General features: G+C 41.4%; 1 protein-coding gene across 1 annotated transcript in view; it reads right to left on the bottom strand.

Moving 5' to 3' along the window:
- Positions 1–1,120: 1,120 nt before the first annotated feature.
- PTCHD1 (patched domain containing 1) overlaps positions 1,121–20,901 on the bottom strand; it is a 33,716-nt gene continuing 13,935 nt past the window's right edge. The window contains exon 3 of the mRNA XM_041399837.1: positions 1,121–3,285. Coding sequence (XP_041255771.1) covers positions 1,631–3,285 — 1,655 coding nt within the window. The 3' untranslated portion in view covers positions 1,121–1,630. The remainder of the gene's footprint in view (positions 3,286–20,901) is intronic.

Genomic DNA, 20,901 nt, shown 5'->3' with positions numbered 1-20,901 from the left:
GCAACAGTCCGTACAAAACCACCCGACACACACCAGCCAGCCTCCTGCTACTGGGTTTCCACAGGCAATGTATGGTCAGAATATTCTCAGCAAAACCTACAGAATTGGCTTACATATCCCCACTGGGGTTCAACCACATGATAAAACCTTACAGTAATGAGCCTGTTGCTCTCAAGGGTGGAGGGGGCAGAGGAGGGAAAAGATGCTGCTTTATCCGTTTTACTCCACATCACAGATGCTGACAGAATTATTGATTTAGAACTCATGGCTCCAAAAAGACTCGGTAGTGTAATCTTTTTAAAGTTGGTTTTTTTAAAGTTGGTTTTTTTTGGTGGGTTTTTTTTTGGGTTGGGTTTTTTTTCCCTCTCACACGTGATATTTTCAATAGGCCCCTTAGATATGGGCTCTTTGGGGACACTGTTAAACTTGCTGCTGCTAAACCACAGTCCCAGCCTTCAGTTTGTTCCACACAACTCTTACTGTCTACTGCCTCCTGGAAGAGCCCATAGCTGCAAGGTCTATTGCTTTACAGGTACTCTAGGAAGATTGAGGGATTAAGTTATACATTATGTAAAACTGCCCACTAATCCTCTTAGTGTGCATTACCAGTGAATGGCCTGAAATAGGCTCTCACTAAAAGAGCCCTAACATTCACTTTCTTGATGACATTTTAGTATTTGAGGTTTGTATCACGGATTGTGGTGCTGAAATATTCAGTACACCATCTTCTGTCTGCTGCTAGATCCACTCACATGTCTTAGTAGAGTGCTAACAAAATTACAGTTGGTAAAGCAGATTACATGTTTAACTAGTAGCGAGACATGTATAAAATAGAATTATATATTTTCTAGAGTGACAGAGTCACATGGATTTTTTTGTTTCTTTTTTTTTGTTCTTTTTTGTTTTTATAAGAAAAAGAAACAGCTATAAAACCATGATTAAAAATGTTACAAGGGATGGTTTCAATTTTAAAATAATGATACTTTTAGAAAAAAAAGTGATTAATAACATAAAGGTGTTTGGAAAGCACTTGGTTGCTGAGTACTGCCTTCTTTCCCAGTACAGTTTGCTATCTTTAATATAGTCTTGCATAAATGTTTAGATTAGGGGAGAAAAGAAATATTAAATGTGATGGCAAAGACTTATAAGAGCTGACTCACTGACTTGAGTTATTGCTGTGCAGAAAGTTTGTAAAGCCTTTACATCCAGCGAACATTTAGTGCTACTTCAGCCTTGACAGTTGACCTTTCAACATGATTTGGTTTAGCCACAATAATTGCAGCATCTGCAGTACAGGCGATGCAGAAGACTGCTTAAGAACCGAACTCCTTCCATTAGATCTTACTTCATGCATCTAAAATTTAACCTCTCTTTGCATGGGTGTGCAAATTCTCCCATATTACCTGTTACAGGAACTGAGCAAGGTACAATACCCCAGCTCTTTTTATTTTTTTTTAATTTATTTTTAATTTCTCCCATAATTTTGAATATTCCTGGATTTAGCTTAGAGGAGGGAGGGGAAAACCTCCAATCTTCCTGACCCCACACATTTAGTCAGTACTGGTTTCTTTTTTTTTTTTTTCTTTTTTCTCAGTAAGACCTAGTGTAAAAAAGCAACCAACAAATCAACTTAGACTGTTGTAATTTGGTCAACCACTCGGGTGCTATCCATATCCACCATTTCAACACACTCTATTTCCTCACGGTTTTCAGGATTCTTCTTCTCTTTCCTCTTCTTCTTGGAGGGTGGCAGGAAAGTCAGTATCACAGGTAAAATGGCAAAGCAGTGAAAGAAGGTGACTAATGCTATTAAAAACAAGCACCTGAACAGTGTACGGGTCAGATTTGAAGGCACAGCTGCAAGAGGAATCAGACCAACAATATAACAGAGGTAGCTCTGCAAAATAGCTACCCCATGCACTTCCAGGGCATTTTTTACCCATTTAGTTCTTGTGAACTCTTTGCCCAGGACAAAGGTTGATAACAGTGGAGCACAGTTGTCAATTGTATAATTAATTCCGTAAATTAAGCACAACACAGAAATACAATCTAGTTCCACTTTCCACAAGGTCATAAAACCTATAACTCCAAATTCAACCGAGGCAACAGTTAGAGTGAGCCAGACATTGATCAGAGAGTCTGCCACCAGGAATGCAGAGAAGAAGAGCAGAAATAAAGCACTAATGCAGGAGTTTTGTAAGGGGGCTCCCACTGAAGAGGCATAACGATCCATGTACACAAATGATGGATTGAAAACGATGAATTTCACCTTGGAGGTGAGAGAGAGCTTCCTCAGGGTCTCCAGGAGGTCATAAAGTTCTTCCCTCTTGGTTTCCATTGTCTTGGCCACCAAGAACATCCTGGAGGCCACAACATCCACTTCATTGTTGTATTTCTTGGAAAAGATGATGTCCTCTGAAAAATGGGCAAACTGAGGGGTCTTCAGGAAGGAGTTCCTCAACATATCAGTGAAATTCTTCTTCGGCAATCCAGTAGATATGTTGAGTTTCCTAAGGTAATTTAAGTAGCTTTCGAACCAAGATATCCTCACAAAGCCCTTGGTATACTCCAACACGTCCTCCTGGACACTGGTGTTCCAGTACTCGATTGACTCGTAGATGTAGAACCCAATGACCGGGCTGTAGTTACTGAAATACTTCTGCTGGGCAGTTGTGTACTCGATGGTCCGAGTCGCAGTCGCTACGATGTTGCTCAGGTCTGACCCCTCACTGACCTGCAGGTAGCCCATTAAGGCAAAGGAAATATAAACAAGGTAAAAGAGAACTACAAAAGGCTTGACGTAAGTGTTTGTTATCCAGTCACAATAATAGCGTTTCAGGAACCACACCAAAAGATGACTCTCGTAAGTGTTCGTTTCCTCTGAATCATCCGTGTCCTCACTGAATCTGGCTGTCAGAAGAAACCTATACCATGCAGGCTTCTCTTGCAATACCTCTGGCTTTGGTACCTTTCTGCAGAAGATACTATGCTGGTAGTTGTTTTCTATGTAGCCAGTAAACACCAGGCTGGAACCATAAAAGGAGAGTACATAGAGGTAGTTGAAGAAAATTGCAATACAGGAATTGCAGCAGAAAATCCTGGCTGCTTCAATGTTAGTGAAGGGACTGGCACCTATTCCAAAAGTGACCAGGTACATGGCAGTGGTGAGAGAAAATGAGAGCATGGAGTCTGCAAATACAGCTGCAGTCCTCTCTTTAACGTGTTGGTCTTCTCTAGTTTTTCTCCAGGAGGACAACATTTCAAAAGTCCCATACAACCCATGACCTACAACAGAGAACAAAGGCAGTGTTTAATGTATTCAAATCCCGAAATACATAGAAGAAAATAACGTCCACATACTAAAAGGCTCAAAGGAGACACAGTTGGATGCTGCCAGTGCTTGAAGGAAATGTCCTGCAGAAGAGAGAAATGATTATGGAGGTGTAAACCACAGGAGCACATTTCCTACCTGCCTAGCAAGCCTTACTGCCAGAGCTTGGGGAGAGTTCTGCACTGCTGGCACAGGATTCATGGGTTAAATAAACAGGGTTTTTTTACTCTGCTTGGCTGTTTCGTTTCATTATTTCCGAGTGCCTGTGATGGAAGATGCTTTCAAATTAGTTTTTCCTGGTGATGATGTCTGACCTGTGGTGAAAAACAAAGAAATACGACCTTGAAGTGCCCATGCTGGAAGCAGAGCATTAGTCGACTTCATTGTAGAAAATCTGTAAAAAATAAAAATTCCACATAAACTGAAAATGATCAATTAAATCAGTTACTGATTTCTCCACTTCCTGTACAAATTTTCCATCAGGAAAAAGAAATCCTAGAAATGAAACAAACAAATAAAAGAACAAATAAATTTTAGAGAAGGAGAATGGTAAAACTGATATGGAGCTGCTTAAGGTATTAGTCTTCTTTATATATATGAGAGCTTATAAAACCAAATACAGCCCTATATTTCTTGGCAATGGCTATATTTTGCAATGTATTTAATTGACTCTTAAAATGGATATACCATTCACAAAAGGAATGGTATAAAATCCTGTCTTTAACCCCCAAGTGCAGGTGAATAAGGAAAAGTGCATGCTTTTATTTTAATCCCTGGTTGGTCATCTTCCTCTTACAGTTTCTATGTTGTGAAGATGCATTTGGAGGACACAGACCTCTGCTCTCTGGTAGTGATCTTGAGCTGGGAATGCAGCCATTGACCATCTACCAGGTAAGAGGAGCTAAAGTAAATGTAGTTTGACGATTTACACAGAGATAAACAGAATATAGTCTTTGTATTACACCTAAAATGTGAGATGGTAACATTTTCTCATAATAGTTTATTATAATGTTCATCTTTACTTAAGAGATCTATTCCATATAATCCCAGCTTCTTTGCTGTATTTTAATTCCTCTTCCTCCTTATTCTTTTGCTGATTTTGCTGTCACTTGTCTGCTTCTCTGGTCTGCTCTTGGATTATCTCCAGAAACTCCCAAAAGTCAGTCCACTGTGTTTTTCTCTTACCCATCTTCTGTGGTAGTAGTAGATAAAATGATCAGTGCTAAATTAGTTGCTGATAACACTGAAGTGCAATCACTGAACTTTTGAAGCTGATGCTCCAGTCAGGAATGTCAAGGTAATTCACAGATCTCTCTTAGAATTTCAGGCTGTCTGCAGAGTACCAAAATTGCTGTATCAGCTCTGTTCTCTTCCCCTGTAGACAATTATCACTTTTGCTACCAGAGATATAAATACCAGCCCATAAACCCCAAGCAAATGAGGTATTTTGAAGAACTGGAACACCACAAGATATATTAGGGTTGTTGGAACTAGATGATCATGAATGTCCCTTCCAGCCCAAAGCATTCTGTGATGCTGTGAGTCTATAACCATGTTTATTCTCATATGCCTCATACAGGCTAAATATTTAATTAACTTGACAAAATAACCCTTTTGTGGTCAGCACCTTTTACTGTAGGGGCAGTTGTTGCTGATTCACTCCACCCTTCTTGAAATCTGTATTTTGACAGATGGCAGAGCTGGTCACTCTGTTATGCTGAAAAGAATAGATATGGAGTATTTTATAAAGAAGTCACAATACAGGGCTCATAAGATGAGACAAGAGGACAGCTGGTGTACCTCCTTATCACCTGGTGTTTAGTGTAATGAAGTCCATCCACACTCTCATGTATATCAGATATTTTGCCTATTTTGTTATTTAGAGTAGTGGCATGGACCTCAAATGTCCAATTTGTAGCAGTATTACAGACCTGGCTTTGGCATTCATCTTAATTTTCCCCAACAGTGTTTTACAGCTGCTTTCAGAGGCCAGGTCAAGACTGTCAATTTGATAACTAGCACTGTGCCCCCTCTTAAAGCTAATAGGGAATACTGGAACTCCCCAGACATAAAATCAAGCAAAAAGCACAATCAGTGACTGGCACCCCGTTGCTAATTATTCTTCAAATAGTTGTGTTCTAGGCTCAGTAGGGAAAGCTATTAAGCTTGCTTTCAGTGTGTTCTTTGTAAAGACAGACTGACCTTTATTTAAATGTAACTGATCACTTGCCAAAGTAGGGAGTGAGAGGTTTAATCCATTTATGGCTCCCATGAGTCCTGCAGACAGGCTTGTCTGCGAATTTCACATGGCATCATATGCATTAGCATTGAGTGAGCAAAACAGAATAAAATGAGGTCATTGAATATTACAAATTACTTCCATCATGAGCTTTAGTTATAGCATGTTTTTGTTAAAAAACCCCCCAGCATTAATAGGCTCTTGCCTAAAAATACTCAAATAGCCATATTAATTTGGAGAACCTTTGATTGTGCAATGAGAGAAGATAATTAGAGCTAGTTATATATGATGCTGAACATGACATTTTAACAGGTATAAGGCTTTGGATAGTGCCTGATAACATGACTTCTGATATCACATTCCTTTTTTAAGCAGGAAAGATAAAACCACAATTTGCTCTTACATAATCTTCCAGACTACCCTAAGATGGAATCTGATTTAGAGAACTGCTCAAGTAAATGCATGAAGAGGCGTCACCACATGTGCTCCACAAAGTCAAGAGAAAAATATTTGGATACTTTCCTATTTTAGGATAGGTTCCTTTTGTTGTTTGCTACACAATCTGTGTACTAGGAGCTGGTATTTTCCTTCAATTGTACAGTTTGTGATTTCTCTGTCCATTTATATGATAGCTACGGAATTATCATTTACATTGAGGAGGACATGCCTAAAGTTGCAGACTTTTGCACCAGTGGCACTCCTGACCTGATCCAGTTTCCTCAGAAAAAAATTAGGCCCAAACCCAAGCACAAATTAGGCTTTGCAGTCAAAAGATTAGCTGTATTTAGCTAGGATGGGATTTACCTAACTTAATTTAACTCTAAATACTGACTGTAAACGCAACTTGGGTAAAAATCTCCAACACTGCAACTCACTGATTTTCATATAAGTCTAACCCACAGAGACTAGGGCAGATATCTCCATGGAAGCATTTGGAGAGAATTTTTTTCACTTCTCTGTAATTTCAGAGTTTTCATTTTTTGCATCCCTAATCAATTTGCACCAATTACCTCTATTTCTCTCACTGTTGCTACATCTACTACATGTAATATTAATGAGACAAAGGGAATTTTTTCCTTGTAAATACATTCTGTAATTGCTTCAACTGATTTTCCCTTTTTAATAGAGATTTAGCCACAAATCTGTAATCATTTAGAGCAACTTGTTCATTATTCACGGTCATTCAGTAAATAATAAAGATGAGCTCAAACAGCTAATGGGCTACTGGAGATCTTTTCCTGCTGACATTTGCTGTTATGATTCACCGGTCGTGCCCTACAGTCAGGCTACAATCACGAGCTAACAAGAAGTACGCAGAAAGATGGGAGTTTTTTAAGAAAAAGAGGTCCAGGGTCAAAGGAAAATGTTAAAGGGATAGGAGAAAGGTATTGGACAAAATGGGAATCGAACTTTTTTTCTCATTCTCTTTTTCTGCTGCTTTGCATTTAGGAGATACTCCTACCTTATGTTGGAGGACTGAGAACAGACATTCTGAGTTCTGTAGTCAAAGAAAATGAAGAAGAAAATTACTGTTAATGCTGAGGATCTCCACAGGTTTTCCAGCCTGAGATGGGCTACCTTTAATTTCAGAACCTTATAACAATAGCAATACTTCCAGTAAACCCAATAAATTAGGCCTAGCTTAAATACTGTACTTTTATGAGTAGCTTGAAAATGCTATAAAAAGTTTCATTTTCCTCCTTCAGAAACAAGTCTTGCAATTACACATCCTCTGCAAAATCAATGCAGAGCATACATCAGAAAAAAAGCATTTGTAGGAAGTTGTGAAAATGAAAGAAAAATTTTATCTTCCTTAAAATTATCAAATAATTTACCTCATTTTAAAATACTACTTATGCGCAGGCACTGAAACAGTTCTTTTTAGTACCATTTTCAAAGCTCAAAAAAGAAATGCATCCTTTCCCCTGTTAAGTGGTTGCTCAAGCAAGGGGCCCTGATGAATTGCCCGGGCTTAGTGTTGGCTCTGCTCCTGACTGCAAAGAGGGAGACCAAAGCAGAGGGAGGAGAAGGGATTTAAGCAGCCCTAGAGCCTGTGAGAGGGCAGAAAAGTGACCTGCTGGTCCCTGGAGTGACAAACCAGTTCTTTATTTGCTTGGCTTAATTGCTCACCTGAAACAAGGCCTGCTGCTTGCTTTTTAAAACAAGTGAGGAGTACGTTCAATTTTGCACTAAAAGTTTTGATCTTATTGTGGTAATATGAGGCTTGGATATCCAAACAGACTTCTTCCATCAGAGAAATTGAGGGGAATGACTGAGAAAGAGGTTTTTGGTTCTTCTTTTTGCACTTTTACCCATCTATGAAAGTAGAGAACAAAAGCACACTGTGGCTCTCATCTTTTCTGTCCTTATTGTTTTGAACGTTGTATGTCTCTGTATGTGTTTGATACTTGAGTAAAATCTCTCTGAGTAAAATGCCACTTACAGGTTGTGAAGTTCCAAACTTCTGTGTGGAAGGTGGCATTTTATTAATGCCATTTTAATGCAGAGGCACACAAAACACCACTAACAACAGATCTGCACCTCAGGGAGGCTGAGTACTGCACCAAGATATATGGTGCCCATTAATTCCCACAATTAACACCAATAAAGCATTAAACTGTCTTCCAGAGGGAGCAGACTTCCTTAGTGGCAAAGTTGGGCTATGGGGTGTTTCTCCCTTCTCAGGCATTACTTCCCCTCTCCTACTGAAGTTTTCTGCTCCCACTGATGGCTACTGATTCACCTGTTTTAGTCTACGCTGGACTAAAGGAATGGTGGGGATCCGAGAGTAGCCTTTTTTTTTTTTTTTTTTGAAGGCTACTTTTGAAACAAAATGTTTTCCTGATGCTGATGGCACAAAAGACTGTCTGAAATGGGTAATGACTCATGGTAGGATATATGGGAGCCTTGTACACTGGGTGGCTGAAAATTTGAAGTGGAAGCATGCTCTGATGGAATTTCTGAGGTTAAGTGTGGATTTTGATTTAAGGTTTCTGCTTGCACTGTAATAGCTGAATCCCTGTAACACTATCAGTTCAGTGTTGTCCCACTCAGGTTGATTTAAGCCTGAAATCACCCCACTGAGTTGGAGCACTTGTCTGCAAGAGGAATTTAGTGTCCTGTGAAAAAGGGTGTGAATGTACAGAGGGCAAACTATGTTGCACCAGCTTTCTTTGTGGCTATCTGTGAAGCACAGCTTGATTCACATTCAAAGTGGAGTGAAATATCATCCGCAGAGACAAACACCAGATGAATTAACATGAAATAACTAGGATGCTGTAAATTCATATCCCAGCTTGCTGCCAATGCAGGCAAGGTCTCAAGAACTGCCCTTGTGCAAAAATAGTACACAGAAGATCAGAATCATATCGCAGGAATTGCCCTTTCCAAAACGGTACCTGCAATAACATATGATATAATAAAGGTGCAATGAATTTTCCTAGCTGACAGTATTAAAAATAACAATGTACACTGCTCAACTCTAGAACTGCTTTCTACAGTAATGTCAACAAAGAGGCTGAGATAATTTCCCCCTGCTGACTTATTTTTTTCCAGCTAGATCAGTGATCTCATCAGCTCCCATCTTCTGACAAGCCAAGTGAAACCACTAATCCAGACTCCCTTTGTCACAGGAGTTGCAGTCAACCAGTTGTTGACTAAAGACCTGGCCTGCTTCATGTGGCCTCTCCAGCAGGCACGATTTCAGCCCAGAACATATAACAGGCTCAAACTGCTGCTGAAGGTGACAGGCAGAGCAAGAATATTTGCATCCAGCTGAAGCAAACATCTGGCTCCATAGCCTGTTCTCACTAAAATAATACAATACTACAGATAAACAAGACCCTTCAGCATGCAGACAGAATTAGCACCAAGCCTAATTTATACAATACTTTTCACTGAGTGGATAATAATTTACTGGCCAGGGTTGAGCTGACCAGCTATACCACCATTAGCATGCTGTTGTAACAAACCCTAAGCAATGTCCAACTTTGTGGTCCACAAATGGTGCAATACTCCAGTTCTGCTGCATGAATGTCAGACGTGAAGGAGGGTGTGTATTGCTGAACATCCCACAGTGCAGACTTGTCTGTCCCAAACATTTGTGCTGAGAAATGCACTGTGAATCCTACTTGCTTTTCCTACACTTGCCTGTTTGTGGGAGCCCAGTTCACAGTGTAGAGTAAAATCCTGGAGGATACTAACATCCTGTAAGGTACTCATCTAAACAACTGTGTTTCCAGGCAGCAGTGTTTGTCTCAGGGAAATTGTGACTAGGGGACTGCAGGCTGTGGACAGCTGAGTAACTTTAAATGCATCCTCTTTGGCAAAGTGATTGAAGTCCCAGCCACACAAGCTCAGCCTGACCTCGTTTCATACCTCCAAGCACAGGTTCAAAGGCCAAGTAAGCCTGAATGCTGCGTGCAGGCATGGTACAGGGATTCAGGACACATGAAGAGCAACATGGGATGGGATGTACTGGTATAAGCATAGGCTGTACCTATTGCAGTGCTTTATTCACCTCCTGTCACAGAGACTCTACCTGTCAGCACTGTAACTGCATTACAAGTATGACAACACACCTCAGAAACATGGTAACAGTACTGTTGGGCAGATTCGGTATTTGCAATTGTTGTTTTAAAGAGTACTAAATTTTACACATACTGTCACCTAAGATGTACAATGACTGGTACTAACATCTGACTTGGGATCTTCCCAAGAGAGAAACATACTGAAATAAGGCAGGTGAGCCTGTTAGGTATCTAGGTATGAAACCATTTGATCAATCTCTGGTTTTGCTTTGCATTTGATTATTAGCCATTCACTCTCAAGTGTCAGGCTGATCTCTCCAGCCAGTTTCTGACTGGCCTTCCCAGTCAGAAAGCCCCATGCATGCCCAAGTATTCCTCAGCTTACTACCAGCATCAAAACCACAGCATCTTGGTGCATGCACACCAGATAAAAATCTGCCTCAGTCTCTGGAGAGAGAGCTGTGTTTTGTGCTGTATCTACTTGGCAACAAAGTAAGAGAAACCAAAATGTTTAATAATATGCTCTCAGAATCTGCTGTGTTTCACAGCTGTGGGTGGCTGTGCCCACAGAAACGCACTGTGAAGAGAAAGTGTCCCCGTGCAGCACACGCTGGCTTGGTTGGAGCGTGCAGAGAAGATGTCTTCAGCTGGTGCTCAGTGCTTCACACTGGGAGACCACAATGACATTTTCAGTCGTAGATCATGCTGAAAGACTCTCCGGGCCATTAAGCCTGCACTGAAATTGCTTAATGCACAGTCAGGAAAATGGAGTGTGTCTGGAAATCCAGCACAAGGTTGAGGCCTCATTTAGGTCTTGCACAGCACTCCCAGTCACAAAAGGGGAGTAGGTTCCTCCTAAGACTCCTATAGATCTGCTGCACCTGAGGAATTTAGATCCCAGCCTTCTGGCAATGAATGTCTGCCATAATATCCTACATTTTTAAACTGAGCTTTTGCAAATGCAGCACCCAGCCAACTCTCTGCTGTCCTGTGAAACAGTCTGTTTTGGTCAGGGGTAGCCCTTTCTGGCCTGTACCAAAAAGTACAATTTGCACAGAGCAGGCACAGACAAAATGCAATCACCCCCCTGGTGTCACCCTGAACTGCGGGGACACAGTCAGCAATGCTTGGGGTATGTGGTGCACACACAGTATCAACTCCCCAGTACATTCTTTATCATGGCAAACAAACTAAAATGAGCCAGTATTTCAGAAAATGGTACAAGTCACAGGCTAATTTTAAAACTATGATCACATATTACATATATATATATATATAAACCATGATGACATATAACTATTGAAATGAAAGTCATTCTACATATAAATCTCTGTCTTTGAAGAAATACATGCACATACACGAGACACACACAAACATTCTGTAATTTTTATATCTATTTAAGGGGAAAAGAAACAAAGAGAATGAGAAGTATTTTAATTAAGTAGAATTAAACAGTGCCTTGATATTCATAGTCCTAGACTTCACCACAATCCCTAATCAGCAATGGTGGCAACATGGTTCACTACTTTTTATTTTTGGAATTCAATTTTTGAGCAATTTACTAATAAAAAAATCTTACTATTTAATAATGCATTTTCAAATTATTTTTTTAAAGTATACCAAACTCTGTTTAAATTAACAGTGCCCTACTATAATGATTATACATGCAATTCAGCACTTACATGGTAAATCCTGAACAGACCCTATGATTTCAATTAAGTAAAATTATTGATTTAGGCTTTGGGAGAATGATGGATGTTTTTCTTGTATTTTTTACTTTTGAAACAATGTAGTATTGGAGATTTTTTTGTTACAGTGATAGCAAGAATGTCATATAAACAGATTTTAAAAAAGAGACCTTTGAGAGAAAGCTTGAGTGGCTCCTGTATTTTGATAAGCAAACTAAGAGTTCAAAATTTACTTTTATATATAAGGAGAACATTTTTTCCACTTAAAAATCAGTAAAGGGTTGTTTTGGCATTTAAATAGCAGGCTGTCAGCTGTGTTTAAAAGTGGTGACTTGCTTTCCTCTGTTTTCACAAAAGACCTGGCAAAAGTTAAGAGTCGTCTTTCTTTCAGTGCAACAGAAGGAGATGTGTGCTAGCAAAATTTGGTTTTAGCTGCTGTAATATTTATATCTGCACGGTTTGCTCATCTACTGACCCCCCAGACCTGTTGCAGATCTGAACTGAAAGCATTTGAGCCAAACCTGTGCTGTACGTGCAAGTTTGCTTCTGGAGCAAACCCCAGGGAGCACCTGACCCTGTCTGGCCTCCAAAGGGTCTCCCTGCCCCAAAGTCCTCCCAGGAACTCTTCATCCTCTTTAGCTCAGAAACACCAGAAAACCTCCCAGGAAGCAGAATGCCCTGGGTAAGCTGTTTTTTGAAGAGAGGGAGAAAGCCGCAAGGAGGATGACAAGAGGAGGAGGGCAGGGGTCTGCTCGCCACGGCTGCTGGCATGGGGCACAGACCCCAGCCTGTGCACCAGGGGAGCTGGACAGGATGGGAGGGTGCCGTGCCAGGACAGTAAAGGTGTACCATGACACGAATGGCTATTAAGATGAATTTCCCCCTGGTGCACATAGCCCAAGCCTCCCTAGCTGAGGAGTGGTCACGTGTGGAGTTAGTCTGTTAAGAAACCCAGGCTCATCTCACTTATGACATGCTATGACTCACATCAGCAGACAAAATTGAAAACTGATTGTCATCACTAAGTGATTTTTGGATGGATTTTATGCATGCTGTGGAAAAGAAGCACTTAAAAGCGAGAGCCTCCAGCAATCACCCGTGCTAGGTTAATGTTTACCATGCTACAGAACAGCCAAGTGACATACAGAAACCTCCTGAAGATGGAGTAAGGCATAGTGGGTGCATTTGGGGCAAACATGTTTTAAATCTGCTTTAAATTTCTAAGGTTACAAGCTAAAATATCATTTGCTTCTAGGAGTGCTGTCCCAGTGGAACACGGGCCAGTGGAATATGTATTTTTTTACCACTCTTCAGGTTTCTCCTTTTCTGGCGAGAAAGCTACAACTGCAACATCTCAGGCATACACTTGAATTCTCCTGTTTTAGTGATGTTTGTCACTACTCTTACTCATAATATATAGATCAACCATATGTGAAACACAATGTTCAGAAAGTTGCAAAAATTCAGTTAAAGCACATCCAACCTACTATTTTTACTGATTAAAAAAAAAAAAAAAAAATTACAAGTTCGGAACTCAGCTTGGGCTTTTCACAAAGCATCCAGACTTACTCCAATGTATTTAATCCACCCCTGGATTCTCTGCCAGAGGTTTCATGACCTGAAAATGACTGGTCCCCTCTCTGCACACCTCTAGACTATTGCCTATTTGGGGGATGTCATTTATTTGAAGCTCACAACATGCACCATCTCTCTCGAAGCCAGACCTAAAATGAAGTCACATCAGTTCCTGCTGGTGTTCCCCAGGTCTTCAGAGACCACCCAGGCCCAATAGATAAAGTGTACCACAAACATACATATATATATATATGTATATATATATATATATATATATATATGTATATATATATGCATATAGACACACACACACATACATTCTACATGTAGATATAGAGACAAGATTCCTTTTTTTAACCTCTGAACTTCCAGTATATTCTCATATATGTAAACGTTTCTCTGGAGGGACTTCACTACTTGAAGAAAATCAGGATGTCAGTGCCAAACTGCTGGTACCTGTGACTGTTTGGGACACCTCTGACAAAGCCCTCCACTGAGCCCTTGAATGCAGACAATAAAAGTGTAACAGCTTTCTGTTACTCTTTGCATAAATGAATGTTCATTGAACGCTGCATTACCTGTAACATACTTTTCACAAGTGTATATTGGAGCACCAAAAATGAAGAGGAAAGGGCTGTACAGCACTTGGTTTTCAATATTAATATGTTCTCTGGACTGACTTCCTATGGATACAGCTCATCTCTTCCAAAAAACATTGTAAATTATCTGAGTCATCAGCACTCTTCTGAAGCCAAGAAGCCCGTACGTGTGCAGGGATTTCACTGGGCTCTGTGGTGGTGAAGGGGGAACTTGGACACCCTGTTGTGTGATGTGTGTGATGTGTGCCAGCTGCAAGCTCTACCTGCTGCTTTTGAACTGCTCAGGCAAGGGCTGGTGCCTAAAACAGTCTGCCACCATTTGTTTTTCAAGTCTATTTCTTTTCCATACAATAGTGGCTTCTGTGTTTGGGTTCCTTAAGGGGCTGGAAACATTATCTTTCAGGAGGAGAGCTGGAGTGAGGAAGACCAGCAGGTGAAGGAGCTGAATAATAAGCTCCATTTTGGGTGGAAAGTGCTGACTAATGAGAGATGAGAGGACTAATTGGTATACTAAATGAGGAGGGGTGGCCTGGGAACCTACTTCTGCTCTTAATCCCTCTTCCACATGAGGAACAGAAATGCCAGGTGATTCTTGAAGGACTGCTGAAGATGCATGGCTGCTTAGAAATATCACAAAAAACTGAGGGACTGAGAAGAGAAAAGGGAGAAGAAAAAAGCATGATGAGGAAAGTGACATGCCTAGGATTCTGTCTGTTCAGGGTAGATAAAACCAGATAATTTTATTCATTTCTTAGAAGAGGGATGAAAGGAACAAACCACAAAATGCTTTAGGACTGTAACTGAGCTGTGCAGGGTTGAACTGGGAAAGCTGAGCAGATGGAGTGACAAAAAATCAAATGTACTTCCAGCGCACTCTTGGAATGCTTTGGCAGTATGAAAAAAGAAAAGGATGAATGGTGGAAACCACAAGCAGCTGAGATACAACTGCAGGGCATAGTGGGGACCTATCTGAGTGCCAAGGAAGTTGTGAAGAATATAGGGAAAATGGGAGCAATGGGCCCAGCTGTGGCTGAGGAGAAGGGAGGATGACAGAGCAGAAATTTAAAGAAAACCCAACCAAAATGGCAGAGGGGACATACTGACAGGAATGTGAAAAACAGCAGAAAAGATGAAGGAAGCTTAAGGAGACCAAAAGAGTTGTGCAGGCATTAGGAAGGAGATGCCACGGCCTGGAGCAGGAAGATGGGTGACACCTGCTAGAGGAGGCTGCCAAATATTCCAAAAGAGATGGATGAGATGGGAGGAAGGTACGTGGGGGCAGCCAGCTGAGCCAGCTGAAGGAGGACATGCTTCTTAGCATGAAAAGCCAGTAGAGGGACAGTTGGACAGGTAGAGTGAGAAAGCTTAGCTGGGGAATAAAAAACAGACTCAGTAAGCTTCACACTTTTATTAACTGACAGCAGAAAAATTGGTGGAAAAATACTATACAAAATCAAATATTTGGGGGTGTGTGTTACTTCTGTGTGTGGACTGAAGGGCACTGGGGAGATCTGTGGAGGGGCTGCTTTACTGTCTTTGAAACTCTCGATATGTAACCAATGTTGACTCTTCAGCTTTATTGAACATAGCAAACACTTGGATGCTTGATAGGGAGGATAATGAATGCTTTTTGGGTGTATAAATTTGGCATATGTTGCAACTCTCTACCAGCATGTTCTTCCAGAGAACTAAGCAGCAGCCAGGCCAGGTGCCTTGCTGGCAGCGAGGCACAGCACAAGTGAGCCCCATGTACTGCTGAGTGCTGGCCTGAACACCCTCAGGTTTTTTGTGCTGGTTGCCAGCTACCCTGCTTGGTTTAGTTGCCTGCTGCCTTCATGGTCTCTAACCTTCAGCAGTCCTCTCTCACTTGCCCTCCTGTGCTTTTCACTCCTATCATCAAACACATTGACCTCCCCTCTTCTTCTGTTGTCTTTTTCCTTCCAACCTTCTTTCCCAACTGTCCCTGACCTCAGATCCCATCTGTGGTGCTCCAACTTTTTGTATTTGTAAAGGCCCCATACAGGTATCTCAGCTCACTTCTCCATCAACACAACTCTCCCCCAGGCAAGCCATGTGGAAGGTGTGTGTCCAACAAATTCGTGTTTCTAAGAAGTGACTGGAACTTCTCTACATCTGTAAGGTGCCGCTATGAGCCCTGGTCCCTCCAGGTACCTTTCAAAGTGCTCCATAGCTCACCTGCTCCTGTGCTTCCTCCGCAGCCCTGTAAGGGCGTCCTCCTCCCCCTGACTTTCCTCCACTGGAGGCTGAGCCTCAGGAGAACCCTGCCTGGGTCCTGCCTGACATTTCCAGCTGCTCCTTCCCACTCATCCCTCCCTGGATCTCTCTGTTGACTGCTTTTCCTTTCTCTCATCCCAGAAGGGGCATGCTGCAGGGTGGGATGCGATGGGCGTTGTAAGAAGGGATTTTCATTTGCCCCTGTTTTTGCGAGTTTCACACACGGCTGCCTGTCATTTCCTTTTACAGTGTGCTACAAGCTCAAGCCACTCTCATAACTTCTACCTGCTTTTCCCCTGCCAGCACTGGAGGCTAAATATAAGCTCCCGGAGTTGGCCCCGCGTCCCTGCCCATATCTGGCAGCGCCCGGCGTTCCAGCGCGGTTTCACACAGCCGATGCTTTTCACGAACTTGGCAGCTGAAGAGAGCCACTTCTCCCCGAGTAAGCTGTATTCATTTCTGAAGGAACAGCAAACACATTGCTAGTTTGCAGTGCAAAGGGCTATGTTGCAATTTTCTTTTGAGTGCCTAGGTTCCACTCTGCCTCTGGGAAGGAGAAAAAGTCACGCCAAAAACTTGTTCAGACAGCGCTGGTTGTTGTCCAATGATTTGTTTGGTAACACTGTGATATTTTGAGGAAAACATTATTTTTAAAGGTTTGGCAGTTTTTAAACAGCATTTAATGTGTAAGGGAAACTTATGATGGATATATTAGCATCTGTGCCAGACCAAACATCTGTAGTTTTTAATGAAGAAGGCAATAGGAAATCAGAATTTTAATTCTGTTTTTCAGCTGACACTATAAATCAGTTATTTTAAACCCAACCTAGTTGTAGAATTAATTTTTTTTTTGTTGTTCCTATGGTCAAAAATGAACATCCCTAATTCAGCAAAGTATTCACAAGATCTAGACATGTCAGCAAACTTGTCCCTAAATTACTTCTTTGCACACTGAGAAATGTGGATGGCAGTTTGAAAAAAACACAGGGACATAAGCTAATTCATACTATGTCCAGATGAATGGTGGGACCCTGCTGATTTTCCCAGGTTTTAGGCTTCACTTTTAGGTCAGAAGTACCTGTCTTAACCTATAACTGGAGAAGAGCAGTTCCCAGTTTGACTTGACAAGATATGCCAGAGAAAAGAGTGGCTGCAGCCAGCCTGGACTCTGCTGCCTCACTCCACAGCCATCAGTGGGGTTCAGGCCAGCCCCAGCCCCAGCCCCAGCTGGACCTCCAGGCACCAAAGGGAATCTTCAGTCTTTTAGTATCTGCTGGGGAAGGGGGTCTCTGGCAACATTCCTCCTGGCTTCAGTTTTTGCCATTGAGTTAGAAATCAGGGATGGTAAAAAAGAAACCTGCCTCACCATAAAAGTCGTCACAGTAGTGATATACTCAGACTATGCAGAGTCATCTGTTATAAGATGGCTTACAGTAATCTGCCTTAATTAAAAGTAAAATATATTAAAATAAACTACCATGATTAAAACCAAAGTATGAAGTGTTTAAACTGGCATGTCATATTTAACAGGTGGAGTAGGCAAAAGATATTCCTGCCTACAGTTACACAGCCTGAGCTTAAGACTGTAATTTGGTAAGTTGTGGTAATTTAGTAACTTTTTAAATTCCCTGTTGATGCAAAAGCTGAGGATTCAACATCTACAGAGGCTGGTAGCCTTCATTGTAGCTTGTTTGTTCTTGGAAATGGCTGATGAATAAGGGATGTCAAAGAAAACGGGATGAATGGAAGAAGTATTACAAAGCACTTTGATCAGACTATTTTCCAAACATACTGCCTATATTTTTGCAATGGGTTGTGACTGGACAACCTATTCAGAAAGTAATTCTTGAAAATATGAAAAGGTTGACAATTGCAAGACATTGCTGACCAGCTAATACATCTTGGAGACAGTGATGGTCTCCAGATAAACTTATTGAGGAGTAATGGTGTGAGATAAACAAGCTATAATTCAGCAAGGACAGGGACAAACTTCTACATGTTGTTTGGAATAAATGACTGTGAACATGGTAGAAGATGACATGGAGGATCTGTGAATTACCATGTACCACCAACCAAATGCCAACCATTTCATACTGCTGAGAAAAAAATGAATGACATATGGCGATGTATGAACAGCAGTGCCATATGCAAGATGTGAAAAATCATCCTCCTACTCTACGTGCTGCTGAAAGCCTCAGTCTGAATCTTGTGCCTGGATTTAGACACCACACATGGAAGATGTGGAATGGCCAAAAGTAAGAAGATTGCTGGAAGTCTGGTAAACACAGTCTGAGGAAAGCTGGGATGAAAAGAAAGAAGACTGGGCAAGTGAGAGTGGTACCAAATATGCAAAGAAAAAGAAAATAATTTATTTTCCAGATGCAATGGATAAATAAGGAGGACAGCTAAGTTGCAAAAGGGGAACTCAGGTTAGACATGATGCAAATGCTGTAGTGGTTGTGCAGTGAAACACAGGAGGAAGTGGTCCAAGGAGGAGACAAAGTGCATGATGAAAACTATTTGTTATGAAAGATGTAATCTCATCCTGTGTCAAATGATGTCTGGAGAGTGTCCCCCCGCCTCCGCAACGCTGATGAAAAGTTAAAAATCCTCAGCTGCTACAAACCAGGGAAACTTCATTAATGATGTATACCAGTAAAGGGGCTGTGCCTGAAATGTGTCCGGTGTAATCATTTTTTCTATCTCATTTCTGCTTTTAGCCATGAGATTATGAGTAATAGATACAGGGCTACATCGTTAGCCAGAAATCCTTTAGCTTTCTAAAGGTCAGTTAATCTATGATCTAATCTGATGGTCGCTGAAATTAAGTGGAAGCAGTTCAGTGGACTGTAATGGAGGGTTCTTGCTGTCTGTAGCCTCAGTTGCCTTGACTTAAAACATCCTTTATGAGTAAAACAACATCTGCGTATGAAAACATTTTGAACATTTCAAAACACATGAATCTTTCCTTTGTACTTCAGGAAGAAAAAAAAAAAGGCCAACCTGCCTTTCTAGCTATCTGCCAGTTTAAAACAGTTCTCATTTAAAACTCCAAAATGCTGTCAGTGCCTTCTGTTCACCTGTTGATATTCCCATCCCTTGGGAGATTTTATGCAGCTGGGGAAGCGGGCAAGATTTACACGAACTTGGCTGCTCTATCTTCACTTGCTCACAGTGGGAGCTCAGCTGCCCTTTTAAGAGTGGAATACTTCAACCAAGAAAGAGCAAAAAAAACACCAGGAAAAAGAAAAAAAAATAAAAGAAAAGCAGAGTTGTATATATAGCTTGGCACTTAAAGGAGCACTAAAATAGACATGTGAAACTTTTCATAGTTATCTGTAAGTCTTTGAAGATTTCAAGTCTCAGCATTGTCACTACTAGTAAATTAAAGATCTGAAAGGTTGTCCCACCAAACAGATATTTGATCCCTAAACAAAGCTAATATTTCATATTTTTGAATCACTTTTCCCATGTACTTTCACTTCATATGTCTGGACTTTAGACTGCTTTTCTGCTACTCTTGTAACACGTCTGAAAATCCCCTCCTATCTAAAGTTACACTTAATATACACTACTTAGTTTGAAGAATTGAATGTTATAATACAGGAACAGGCATAAAAACCCACCAAAGAAACCAGAGACTGAGCTCAGAAAGATACCCTTCTTTTGACTCTGACTTTTTTGTGTTGCATTTCCTCTAGATTACAATGCAGTTTAATTTTCATGGATGTCACCTGAAAATGACAGCCGATGTAATGCAGCTGAATTCTGTTTGTCACTGAATATATTCTGTATGTTAACTGGTAGTGTGATGCACTGAACCATAGTCTTTAATTAAAGTGCAACAATACCACAGTGCAGCAGCACTACAGTACCAGCACAGCACAGGAACCTGGTGCTGGATATAAAAATAGCTGTGCTCAAAACGTGTCATATCACTACATGATGTGACTAAGTCAGTGGAGACACTCTTACACTTGAAACCTGAAGTATTACTGAACACTGATTTTCAGCTGGGGAAGCTGTGATCAAATCAATGCATGTATTATTCTCCACAAATGAATGATGGCGTGAACAAGGACATATTAAACACCTACAGTGCACAAAGCTTTTCACACTGGTTATGAACCAAAAACAAACAAAGAGGCTGTGAACTCTCCAGAGCTCTTGTTTTGTCTCCGTGAAATCCTCCTGCCTCTTTGGGTACAATACGCAGAATTCCCACAAATGCCCTGGTGCCAGCAGGAGAGGGCTCTGACTTTGGTTCAGGAGGAAGATGACCAGACTTCTGTCCTCCCCTTTCCTACCCTCGAGGAAAACAAAACAAAACTGGAACCACTCCATACTCCACAGTGAGTGAAGGTGATACAAAACCCAGGGAGATAAAGATGTCCCTGCTGGCACAGGAGCCAGGGAGCAGCCAGTGTCACTTCCCTCCATGACCCTCTGCTGTGGGATGTGCTGGTGCTGATCTTGCAGGTCCATCCCTGACCAGGGGTGCCAAAGTTCTCTCCCCCAGGGCTGAGAAACTCTCCCTGTGCTTCCTCAGCCAACATAGGGACTTCTGGAGAAGTGCAACCCAGAACCAACCACCGCTCTTATCCCACAGGATAAGCCAGGACAGCATCACTCTAGCCTCCATAGGAGCCAGAGCTCCCTAAATGCCCAACATGGGCAGCCCTTTGATTTGCCAGCACAGCTGATG

Source organism: Onychostruthus taczanowskii, unplaced genomic scaffold, assembly GCF_017590055.1.
Source record: "Onychostruthus taczanowskii isolate IOZ18803 unplaced genomic scaffold, ASM1759005v1 scaffold17, whole genome shotgun sequence".
NCBI lineage: Eukaryota > Metazoa > Chordata > Aves > Passeriformes > Passeridae > Onychostruthus > Onychostruthus taczanowskii.
Note: the sequence above shows the minus strand (reverse complement) of the source record. Positions and strands in the feature narration are given on the sequence as shown.